General features: G+C 44.7%; 1 protein-coding gene across 1 annotated transcript in view; it reads right to left on the bottom strand.

Annotated features, from left to right (window-relative positions):
• Positions 1–563, bottom strand: part of NRG2 (neuregulin 2) — a 353,306-nt gene extending 352,743 nt beyond the window's left edge. The window contains exon 1 of the mRNA XM_025206156.1: positions 496–563. Within this exon, the coding sequence (XP_025061941.1) occupies positions 496–563 (68 nt within the window). The remainder of the gene's footprint in view (positions 1–495) is intronic.
• Between the last annotated feature and the right edge of the window lie 11,313 nt (positions 564–11,876).

Here is an 11,876-nt window from a genome sequence, read left to right as displayed (position 1 = left end):
CAGCCGCGCAGCGGGGAATGCCCGGGGCCGGGGGCAGGTGGGAGGGGGCAGCTGCGGGGAACCTGCGTGCTCCGGCCCTGCTGCTGCAGGTGGCACCGGCCCTCGGAGCTGGCGGCCCAGGGGAGGGGGCTGGGTGGCCATGTCCGGATCTGTTCTCTTAGGCTGCCTTTGCCTGTAGTGCGTGATATGCCATTCAAATGCAGTGGTTTTCTTAAACAAAAACAAAAAACCACTAATAGACTGAAAAGGCTGAGAGCTGAGGAGACAATGGCTTCTTTCATGTGGTGACCCCTGCTGTCTCTTAATAAACAAGCAAGATAATAACAAGGCTCTCCCACTGCAGTGGTTTTCCGGGAGGAGTCGGTTTAATCTCAGAAAAGTTGTTTATCTGGACCTCTTTTAGAAGGGGCGCTGCCTGCCTTCCCTACAAGCGATGCTAAAAGAGCTAGACAGAGGACTCCGGTTGAAGAGCCACGGGCAAATCCCTGCTGCTACCTTCCCTTTGTGGTAATAATTTGCAGAAAGAAGGGGATGGAACAGCATCCATCAGCATCCACTCTCATTCGGGTGGACCATCTCTCATTGACTTTAATAGGAGACAGATATCAAATAGGTGCATCATCATCATTACTGTTGTTATTGTATCGTTAATGTGATTGGCAGTGGTACAAGAGACTGATTAAGACACAGTCCCCTGCCCCAACAAGCATCTTAGAGAAAAATTAGGCAAATGTTAATTGAAATCCCCAAAGTAGGGTGGTGGTCATATTTTGAAATGAGCTGACAGGTGATGGTGGTGTAATATGTGTATTTGGATTAGAGGTACTTCATGTTTCTCATAGAGTATATGTATCTCCTAAAAATAGGGAAAGGTGTGAAATTCCCCCGAATGGGTAGAATTAATAAAAGCTTTTGTTCCATGTATTTGGTCAGATTTGTAACCAGTGTTATCACAAAATGTTAATCCATGAACGTTTCTCCCCAAAAATCTTGTTCATGGAATTAAGATGCATGATTTTTTCAGTTCTTCTGCCAGTAAGAAATGCATTGTGATAACAGGCACATTTATAACAGAGTCTCAGTAACATTTTTTCATTTCAAGAACATTTGCTTTGCATGTTTCCTTGGCTTTCTCTTTAAGGCTTCTTCCCCTCCTCCACCCCTCCAAATTCAGGTTACCCTGAGTTATTTTTAGGTATGGAGAAACCTGCAGTAAGGCTCCAGTTTAGCCAGGGACTTCTGCACCTGCTTAACTTTAAGCACAAGTAGTCCAACAAACCAGTAGAGCTACTCAGGCACTTAAAGTTAAGCATGTACTTCAATACCTTTCTGAATCAATCTGTGATCAATAAAAGTATACCAGTGTTTTTCAAGCCAGGTCACCAGGGGCTCTGCAAAGAGACTGAGGGTAATAGCAGAGTGAGCAGGGAGGTGGAGCTCTGCCACTGCCAGGCCCAGTCTCCTGTCTTTGCATCAGTCTTTAAGATGGGGTAGGGGTTCTGTAGCAGAAATGTATGAAAGAGTTCTGTGAGCTTAGGAAGGTTGAAAACCACTGCAGTAGACAATGCTCTGATCTTTACTCCAGTTGTAATTATTCAGCAAATAAATATTATGCTATAATGAAGCTGGAATCAAGGTGTTTTTCCATTGCAGACTCTTAACTTAGATTGGAAACTCTTTAGACCAAGGGAGCTCTTTTTGGTTCTGTATTTTTATGTAGCAAAATGGGATCCGACTTCCTGGGTTCCAAAGTGCTATTGCAAGACAGAGAATTGATAATAGCAATAATAAAATCATGTTCAAGGAACCCCAAAGGAGTTAGGCACCTTCTTATGTTAGGCTTCTTTTGTGCTAGTAGATGCCAGCCTTAGTGACTGACCACCAGATATGTAGTGTGGCCAGTAGTGTTGCCAGCTTGCTCTGGCAGGTGCTTTGCAGTTTATGATTCCTCTTGCCATGCTAATCTTTAAATGCATTCTGCGAACCAAGACTGTCAATAAGTGTGTCAGGAAATGCCAGCTATATTGGTGTTGCATGCAGTGCTGATAGCTGTCCATAAGGAACTAGACCTATGACCTGGTCTTTTTACATAGGTCATCAAGCAGCAATAACTTCGAGTCACTAGGGGCATCTACACCTGCACTTTACTGCGGAGTTGAGTAACTAGCTCCGCAGCAAGGCATCACTCTACATGTGTGGCACTATTAGGCCAGAGTAAATTAATTAACTCTGCCATAGGATAGTACTGCCCAACACAAGTACTATCCTACAGTGGAGTTATTTACTTCACCACAACGCACGTGTAGACAGCGACTGGGGTTGGCTGGGGCACAAGGGTGCTACAGTGTGGGGGCTGCCTGCCAACTAGCCCCACATTGTAGCACCCTCATGCCCCAGCCAGCCCCTCCACAGCACGTTGAACTGGGGCAGAGCAGCTCCAGGCTGGCAGGTTGACCACCTGGGCCCACTGCCAGCTGGGCCTGCACCACCCCAGTTGAACATGCTGTGGTCCTGGGTGCACATTCAAACATGGCTCCCGAGATCAATAAACTCCAGCATGAACTGCACCAGAATTTATTGTGCTGCATTAATAGCAAATGTAGATGCGCCCACTACTAACTTGGACTGGGTTGAAATTGATGACCCAAGTGGCTCAAAACGCCATCCATAGCAGGACCACTCAGGAACTCCTTCCAATCTTGATGGTATTTCCCTCCCAGCTAGTAACATGGCAAAGGCATAGCAGTAACCCTTTCTCACTTGTTTGTGACTTTCATGAGACTGCTTCCCCTAGGCTGAAAACCACTTGTCATTACTCCTTTACTTTAAATCATCAAGTCTCTCTGTCCTCTACTTCAGGCAATGACTTTAAAGACTTTCAAAGTTTCCAGTACATCAGTACTCAGTATCAGTGATTACTCTAGATGCATTTCATAGATCTTGTGCTTAAGCTGTAGTTTTATCAATAAGAATGATTGGGAGGATTTGCTGATGCTTTTAGCAGGCACCCAAAGAAGGTAGTTGCAAACTAAGCAGCAGATACAGGAAGACTGGTTAAAAAAGGAACTTAGATGATTGATGGAAGGAAAAGTGAATGCAGTTAGAAAGAGCCTGGAAAACAGAGCCTTGCCATCTGGTATTGGGTCAATTCCCAGAACAGCCAATACCATCTCTACATTACATGTAAAATTCCATAAATAATATCTTGTAAATGATAATACAAACAAACCACATGAAAATATAAAGAGGAAGGGAAATGCTTTCTCTGGTAGGAACTATACTGATCCTTTCCAGTCTGGAAACAGAGAAAATGCTCTGACTTTCCTCTTCTTTATACAGAAATCTCTGTGCAGAGATCTCTTTCCCCAACATTTCATTCAGATAATGACATAAATTTTACCTGAAGGCAGTATCACAAAGCACAGTTGTGTATAGGGCTCTCCCTGTCCTAGCTGTGCCTAATCAAAAAAACTGGTTTAATGGACTGTAATTCAGGTTTCTAATTCCTATCCTCTCTGCTGCTGCAGGTTTAAATTCCAACAGGACCAGTTTGCTTTTTTAGCTATGTCTTTTGAAGGAGATAAATTCAGTGCAGGCTATCAGTGGGGACTTTTGAATGAGATTTTCCAAAGTGAGGTCCTCTGTGCTCTCTCCACAGATATTTAAAGATTCCCTGTTACTTAGTGTGAGTAAGTGATCACTCAGAGAATCTTTTGCTGATATTTTCACCTCTTCCCCCTCACTGTTGCATAGACAGTGCTTCCTCCCAGAAGTGGTTCTAGTTCCCTGGTACTATTCAAGTATAGGAAATGCTTCAGGATAAAAAGTGCTGCACAAATATAAAATTATATTATTTGTGGCTGCCAGGGGCATGTTATAGTTCTGAGTTAAGTAGCGCAATAGAGCTGGACAGATTAACATGATAAAATCTACCAGGGAGGATATTTTCCCACTATTTCCCAGAGTTAATTTTCCTCCTTTGGTTAAAAGTCCTCATGAGTCACCATTTTCAGCTCTAATGTGGTTTTATAAATAGGGACCTACTTAAATCACAGCAAAACAAAGGGTTTTACACTGCCTGCTCATGGCATATAAAGCCAATTTCAGGGGCATTTCAAAGCAGCCCTGCCCCTCTGCGCTGCTTGGCGGGGAGGCCCCACTGCTCAGCACCGATTGGCAGAGAGGTCCTGGGGGAAGGAGAAATGCGGTGTGGTCACCATCCTGATTGCTGGCTGCCCTTCATGCCACCCTGCCCCTCGCCACTGATTGGTGAAGAAGCTCCAGCAGGGAGAGGAAGAACAAGGAAGCAGCTGCCATCTTGTCTGCTGCCCTTCTTGCTGCCCTGCCAGCCAGCACCTTCCTCTCCCAGGACTGAGCATTTTATTCTTATTAATTTGTTGTTGTTGTTGATTTCACAGTTTTAATGGACAATCCTGGATTTTTTTGGTTTCTGTGAAATCCACAAAACCACAAAGTAAGTAGGTCCCTATTTATAAGCCTTTGACTGGAAATGACTGGGTAGGAAAAGCATCTTGCCTGTATTCTTTGGACTAGCTCTTTTGGAGCCTGGGCCTTCTGCTTCCTTCATCTGTCCTCTTGTTCTCAGGGTTCAGGTAGTTCCTTCTGGTCAGCTATGATCTAAGCAGGGAATCTTACTAGGCAGTTAAGTGTTATTCTTAATTAAACATGTGCCTTCTGTTGTATCTCTTGTATTTTCTTTTCTGACAGCAGCCAGTTTTTAAATTCCTCCAAATCTTTTATCTTAGTTGTTTTTATAATTAAATGAAACAGCTTTAATGTCCCCTCAACATAGGTCCTTATATATGCCCAAGTCTGGGCTCTACAGCAGCATTTCTCAACCATGGGGTTGCAACCCAAAAGTGGGTTGCAAGAATATATGAAAAGGTTGCAAACAAACTTTAAAAATGGATTTGAGAGAGAAAAACATGGGAAACTGTGGCTTTTCCTTTGCAGGCTAGCAGAGTTCCAGCCTGTGAAAGGCTGCTTGGGGGGGCCCCATGTCCCACACACCCTCCCGCTGCTGCACACACTGGGGGCTTGGGGGCAGAAGACAGCAGGTCAGGAGTGAGGGGCACTGGTTGGGACTGGCCATTGGTGTTTACAAATGGGTTCAGGTACAAAAAAGTTTGAGAACCACTGCTCTACAGTATGGAAAGCCTCAGGCAAGTTCTATTTCAGATATGGCACTGCTATTTAATGAGGAAATCACCAAGCAAGTCATTGGGATTTGCTCTACACTCAGGGCCAGATCCTATTCCACCTATTTGGCACCTAAATGGCATATAAGCACCTATGTGCAATCCTATTCCACCCTGATCAAGTCCCTGGAAAAACAGTACTGTGCCTACTTTTATAATGTGCCTTCATCTTCGTCTTGCATAATCAAAAAAGCAACCAGGAAAAGAACCCACCTACCCTTTGGTCTAGTAGTTTTTCAGAGACTCAAGCAGTGCACTTAAGCATTCAAGAAGCACATAAACACCTAATAAGTGAAATAAGATCTGGCCCCAAGTGAGGACTGTTAAAAGTTGCAATTTGCTGGTTTGCCTAACATAGCAGAACCCTTCGATTTGGCTTTGTTCTGGTGAGCTCAGAATGGAAATTACATAGAGATTCTTCTGACTTTTTGCCCTTCCCTGACTGAGCCATGAATCCCCAAATCTTTCCTGGCATTCCTAGGAGGCTTGATCATGGAATGTGATCAGATTTCCTCTCCAGTGTGGGCTCCATGGCTCAAGAATCTGTCTTCTCCAAAACAGAGGGAGAGGATTCTAATTCCAGCTGCAGTGATAGGGTAAAGGAACACACAAGGTAGTTACTAAGAGGTTGCTTCCAGCGATGTACAATGAAAACGGTTAGGTGCTGGGGCACATGACTTATGATGAGAGGCTGAGGGAACTGGGTTTACTGACACCGACACACGTGCAGCAAGGCTGCTCCAGCACGTAATTACAGTACGTTGGAGCAGACCTGATTAATCCACAAGCTTTAGTTAAAGTGCCCCTGCTCCCATTTTTCAGCACGAGGATTCTGATACACATGACATGCCAGGTTCTTTAACTAGAGCAGCTCCGGAGCCTCTTAAATTAAAGCACCCTCCCCCCGGCTCCTGGAGCACATATATGAACTCCCACTTAGCCTGCAGAAGAGAAGACTTGAGGTGGCGGGTTGATAGCAGCCTTTAACTACCTAAAGGGTAGTTACAAAGAGGATGAAGCTGTTCTCAGTGGTGGCAGGTGACAAAACAAAGCGCTGTTCTCAGTGGTGGCAGGGGACAAAACAAAGCTCAATGGTCTCAAGTTGCAACAAGGGACGTTTAGATTAGATATTAGGCCTGTGCAGTAGGCAGCTATTCGATCTGGCCGCTCCAGGCCAGGTTCCCGCTTTGATCCGGCTGAAGCGGCTCCAAAGCTTCAGAGCCACCTCGGAGATCCGGCCATAGGGTATAATGGGGAATCAATGAAATATCTATAACTTTGTTGTTTTCTGTCTGATTTGGATGAAACTTGCAGGAGTGGTAGCCTCTGCTGAGAGCATGAATCCTGTCAAGTTTCAAGAAGATCGATGCAGGCGTTTTGGGGGAACTGCACCCCAAATTCTTGAAAGCAAAACTCATGTCACATGTATGTGTTAAGCCACAGTGGGGTGAAAACTGCAGGAGTGGTGGCCCCTGGTGAGGCCACAAATCATGCAAAGTTTCAAGGAGATAAGTGCAAGGGTTTGGGGGGAACTGCACCTCAAGCTGTGGACAAGCAAAACTCGGGACATGGGTGACACTGTGTGTGTTAAGGCTCAGCAGGGTGAAAGCTGCAGGGGTGGTGGCCCTGCTGAGGCCACAAAGCCTGCCAGCTGTCGAGGAGATAGGTGCAAGGCTTCTGGGTTCTGGGGCCCTGCACCTCTAGCTGCTGACAGGCAAAACTCGTGACACGGGTGCTTGTGCAACTATGCCTCTTGGGGTAGTTGACTGTCTGTATTGATTATTTCCTTTCCTTAGTTTGTGGTTTTGTAGGTGTTAATCATTGCTCATTAACTCGTTCACACCTACAAAACCATAGACTAAGGAGAGGAAATAATCAGTTCAGATAATCAACTGCCCCAAGACAGAGACAGTCAGTTGCACAAGCATACATCACGAGTTTTGCCTGTCAGCAGCTAGAGGGGCAGGGCCCCAGAACCCAGAAGCCTTGCACCTATCTCCTCGACAGCTGGCAGGCTTTGTGGCCTCAGCAGGGGTCACCACCCCTGCAGCGTTCACCCTGCTGAGCCTTAACACACACAGGGTCATCTATGTCACGAGTTTTGCCTGTCAGCAGCTAGAGGGGCAGGGCCCCAGAACCCAGAAGCCTTGCACCTATCTCCTCGACAGCTGGCAGGCTTTGTGGCCTCAGCAGGGGTCACCACCCCTGCAGCTAGCTTTGTGGCCTCAGCAGGGGTAACCCCCCCCTGAAGTTTTGACCCCACCATGGCTTAACACTTACACGTGACATGAGTTTTGCTTTCAGAATTTGGGGTGCATCTCCCCCCAAACTCCTATACTGATCTTCTTGAAACTTGGCAGACTTCATGCTCTCAACAGTGGCTACCACCCCTGCAAGTTTCATCCAAATCAGACAAAAAACAACAAAGCTATAGATATTTCATTGATTCCCCATTATACCCTATGGCCAGATCTCCGAGGCGGCTCTGAAGCTTTTCCAAAGCACTTCAGAAGCTTCGGAAAGCCTAAAGAAGCCAGCGTCCGATCTGGACATGCTGCTTTGGATGCCGAAGCGTCTGAAAATTCTCCAGATCCAAAGCACAGTCCGAAGCCTCGCACAGCCCTATTAGATATTAGGAAAAACTCTCACTAAGAAGGTGGTAAAGCACTGGAACAAGTTACCTAGAGAGGTGGTGGAATCTCCATCCTTGGAGGTTTATGTGGTCAGGTTTGACAAATCCTGGGTGGAATGATCTAGTTGGAGACTGTCCTGGTTTGAGCAGGGGTTTGAACTAGATGACCTGAGGTCCCTTCCAATCCTAATTTTCTATGAAGTTTGTTAGACACCCCCAAAACATTCCTGTCCTTGTTAGACATGCTTGTGCTTTCACAATGGGACAGCCACTGCTGGCAATCCAGCAGGTGACTAGGCAGGCACAGCTTGTTGAGGGGAAATACGGCTAAAGCATCACAAGACGAAAGGCTTGGGGAAAATATAAACTGACAGCAAAAAAGGAAAGCAAAAGAAAAGTAGGTTTATTTTAAGATTATAAGAGGAAGGAAAATGGTGTTATTTAGTAGATAGACCAGGAAATTTGCTATCTGGGTCATGGGCTTAGTCTTTGCTCTGCCACTGGTATGCTAAGTAACCTTGGGCAACTTTTTAAATCCCATTTTCTCCCTTTGGGAAATAAGAACAGCAATGTTTGGAAAGTGTTTTGAGCTCCATCAATGAGATGCAGGATGTTAATGCAATTTTAACCCAGAACCCTACTTGACCAGGGAGTGGGAAACCCAGATTCTAGACACCCCTTACCCAGAGGGAGTTTGAATCTGTATCTCCCCCTTTGCAGCAAAGTGCTCTGTCAATGGTTCTCAACCTTTTTTGTACCCATACTTATTTGTAAACATAGACAGCCAATCCTGACCCAATGCCCTTTGCTCTTAACTGCTCCCCACTGCCCCCAGGCCCCCAGTGTGTGTGTGTGTGTGTGTGTGTGTGTTGCGGGGGTCCCCAAGCAGCCCCTTGCAGGCTGGAACTCTGCCAGCCAGCACAGGAAAAGCCAGTTTCCTATGTTTTTCTCCTTTAAAGGAGAATCCATTTTTTAAAGTTTGTTCATGACCCTGTCATATATTCTTCCAACCCACTTTTGGGTTGCAACCCAAGGGCTGTGAAACACTATTCTATCAGACCGTGGACGAGACATTGCCTGGGGCAGAGGCCCCCAAACTTTTTCTTATTGAGTCCCGCCCCCCCACTTCCAGATTTACCAGCTGCTCGCATACCCCTCCCATCATACATTTTATATTTAAACCCCTTAAATGCTAGTTATTATTATAATGAAAATCATATCTGCCATTACACAATTTCTCCCATGTACCCCTCAGAAACATCTTTCATACCCCCAGAGGTATGCATAGTACAGTTTTGGAACCCCTGGCCTAGGGCATACTCTGCCGTCCTGGACTTCCTCTTGAACTTGACAAAATGGGAACACATATTTAGAGCCAGGAGGCAGTAAGCAAGCCAGAGGGAAAGAAACTCAGCAAGATAAGCACCATTCTGGAAGGGAGGTGGCCTTGACCCTAAACCCAGGTCTTTGAGGCTGTGCATACCTCAGTGCCATGCTTTCTTATCTCCTAGCATGACATGTATCTTTCCCTCATGACTACCCAGTAGGCCAGCTTCAAGAGGAAGGGTAGAGGACAGTTCTTATCCCACAGCCTGGTGGTGAGAACTGCGTGCTAGAAAATGAGAGTTGCAAGTCCAGGCCCCTTCCGGGTAAGAGAACCTGGGTCTCCTACCCCCTGTAGAAGCAGAATAACTACAAAGCTGCTGAGCTAAGAAGTCGGAGCCTTTGCAACAGTTTTGCTTCCAACAGTTACATGCATACTTTGGGTATCCTATTCTACCAAAAGTGGAAGATCTGCTTAAGTGCCAAGTAGCAGCACTTACATGGCTACATACGTGTCAGTTAGGCACAGAAAACTGAGATTGGATTTGGCCCTTAATTTCCTGCTCTGCCACTAATTTGCTATATAAGTTTGGTAAAAATCACTTCATCTTTCTGTGCATCTCTCTCCCCATAGCACATACCTTGTCTTCTTTATTTAACTTTTAAGATTTTCCAGGCAGGATCTGGGTCCATCTTTACACAGCACCTACCTCCATGGGTCTTCCAGGCAATTCTGTCATACTGATAATTAGAAGTGTTCTCTAGAAAGTGCTCTGAGGAGATAACACACTGTATCCTTAAGATTATGCTTTGGTATAGAGCTGAGACTGAGTTCTGCTTTATTCCTCCTAGAGGATGCATATGCTGTTTTTGAAGCCAGAGCAAAATTTGACAAGTGTTTTTTAATTCTTAGTCTATGCTGCTAAATGCATTTTCTGCATCTACTGCTTCTGTTTCTCTGGGTAGGGATGCTATTACACATTTCATTGTGTTTGCATTATTAGTTATTGCTCATGTCTTCATAAAATTCTCTGGTTCTCATTCTGCCTCTTAAATACATTTTCCTGAAGCCTCATCACTGTGACTTTTAGCTAAAATCATATTGTCTGTGTTTAGGACTGAAGGTAGTACCTACTTTAGGGGTGGGATTACACACAAGTATCACCCAGGGCCCAGGGACTTGGAAGGCTGAAGTTGTGACTAATTTAAACTATATCTCTGGTGTCTCCTCTCCACATAGGGAATTCAGTGTTTCTGTGAATAGAGGGTCCACAATATATGTGAATTCTTTAAAAAAAAAAATTTAAAAAGAAATTCAGGCCTTTCTTTATACACAACGCTTTGTGCAGCTATCATTTCCCTTTCCCCCTAGACTTGTAGTTATGGGGCAACATAATTTATTTGGATACTCTAGTCTTCTCTTGAAAAGACACTTCAGAGCTCATGTTATAAAGTAGGTTCCTTTAGTCAAGTGGACTCTGAAGGTCATCACAGGTTTTGGTTTGGTTCAATCAATTGATAGCGATAAGTCACTAGTTTTTGACCCTCAGATACTGAAGTCTATTACTTCACAGACCAGACGTATGCAATGCAAGCCTCCGTATTACTTTTCTTTAATGGTGGCTTTGTAAGGCAATCTTTGCCATTGAAATAATCCAGGTTTATATGGCCACTTTGTTTTAGTTACCCTTGATATGGTTGGTTAGGGCTGATTTTGTGACATTGATTTTAGTGTTGTGAACACTGTAAATTGATCAGATACCCACCAATCATTTTATAGGAGCCAAAAATAGCTTTTCATCTGGATCCAGTTCTGTAAACTGATCACTGAAAACTGAAAGCCTATCCTCGACACATCTAGTCTTCCTCCCTTTTGGGCTTCATTTGTCCAGAACCTTTCACTCTTCTCCCTTTTCAGCCTGGAAGAGGAAGTTTTTTCACTGCTGGAAAGGCAGCATTCTGCACTTGGCCACAAGCTAGGACTTCTCATGAGTTTACCATCATTGTAGAAGGGAGTGATTTCTTTTCAAAGTTGCTTTGTTTGAACAGCACTGTGATGACCTGTTGAAATAAATACATAGATTTTGACATGGCTAAAGTATATGATCTTATATAAAATAATTCCAGAGAGAATTTAACCATTATTTATCCCCCTTTAACACTTTTCTTGGTAAAAACTAAACTTTTCATTCACTTGGCAGCTGGAAAAAAAGCAGCTTTTTGCTGTGTGTAACAGCAGAATGAATTCAGAAATCTGTTCTATTTTTAGTCGAGTGCCAGATAATTCAGAGGGGAATACTAATCTCTCTGCTGAACATCTTTGTTTCCAGGATCTAGTTTATTTCAGTAAAACCCCGTTTGCCCAGCAGAAGTAACTGAGTTTAAAGCATCTTGTGAAATATGCTTGTGGTCAAATACAGTTGAGGTCAAGCTGTGTTGTAATATGGCTGGTGTGACAGTGAAAAAATGGTACCAGCATGTTAGAGAACTATGTTTTAGCCTAGGGGTATGAACAAGCATTCGTTTTTGGTGGTGGTCTTTCTGGGAGAAGGTTCAGTACAGATGTTCCATCCTGCAGTCACCCATTCCCCCCTACTCCCTATGCCTTCCCCAAAGTAGGATTATCTCAGTCTGGGGAAGGCATGGGGAGCAATAGCTGCTCCACTCCTGATCTCCAGGGGCTGTGGAGCAGTAGGGGAACA

The sequence above is a fragment of the Alligator sinensis genome, unplaced genomic scaffold (genome assembly GCF_000455745.1).
Source record: "Alligator sinensis unplaced genomic scaffold, ASM45574v1 scaffold156_1, whole genome shotgun sequence".
NCBI lineage: Eukaryota > Metazoa > Chordata > Crocodylia > Alligatoridae > Alligator > Alligator sinensis.
Note: the sequence above shows the minus strand (reverse complement) of the source record. Positions and strands in the feature narration are given on the sequence as shown.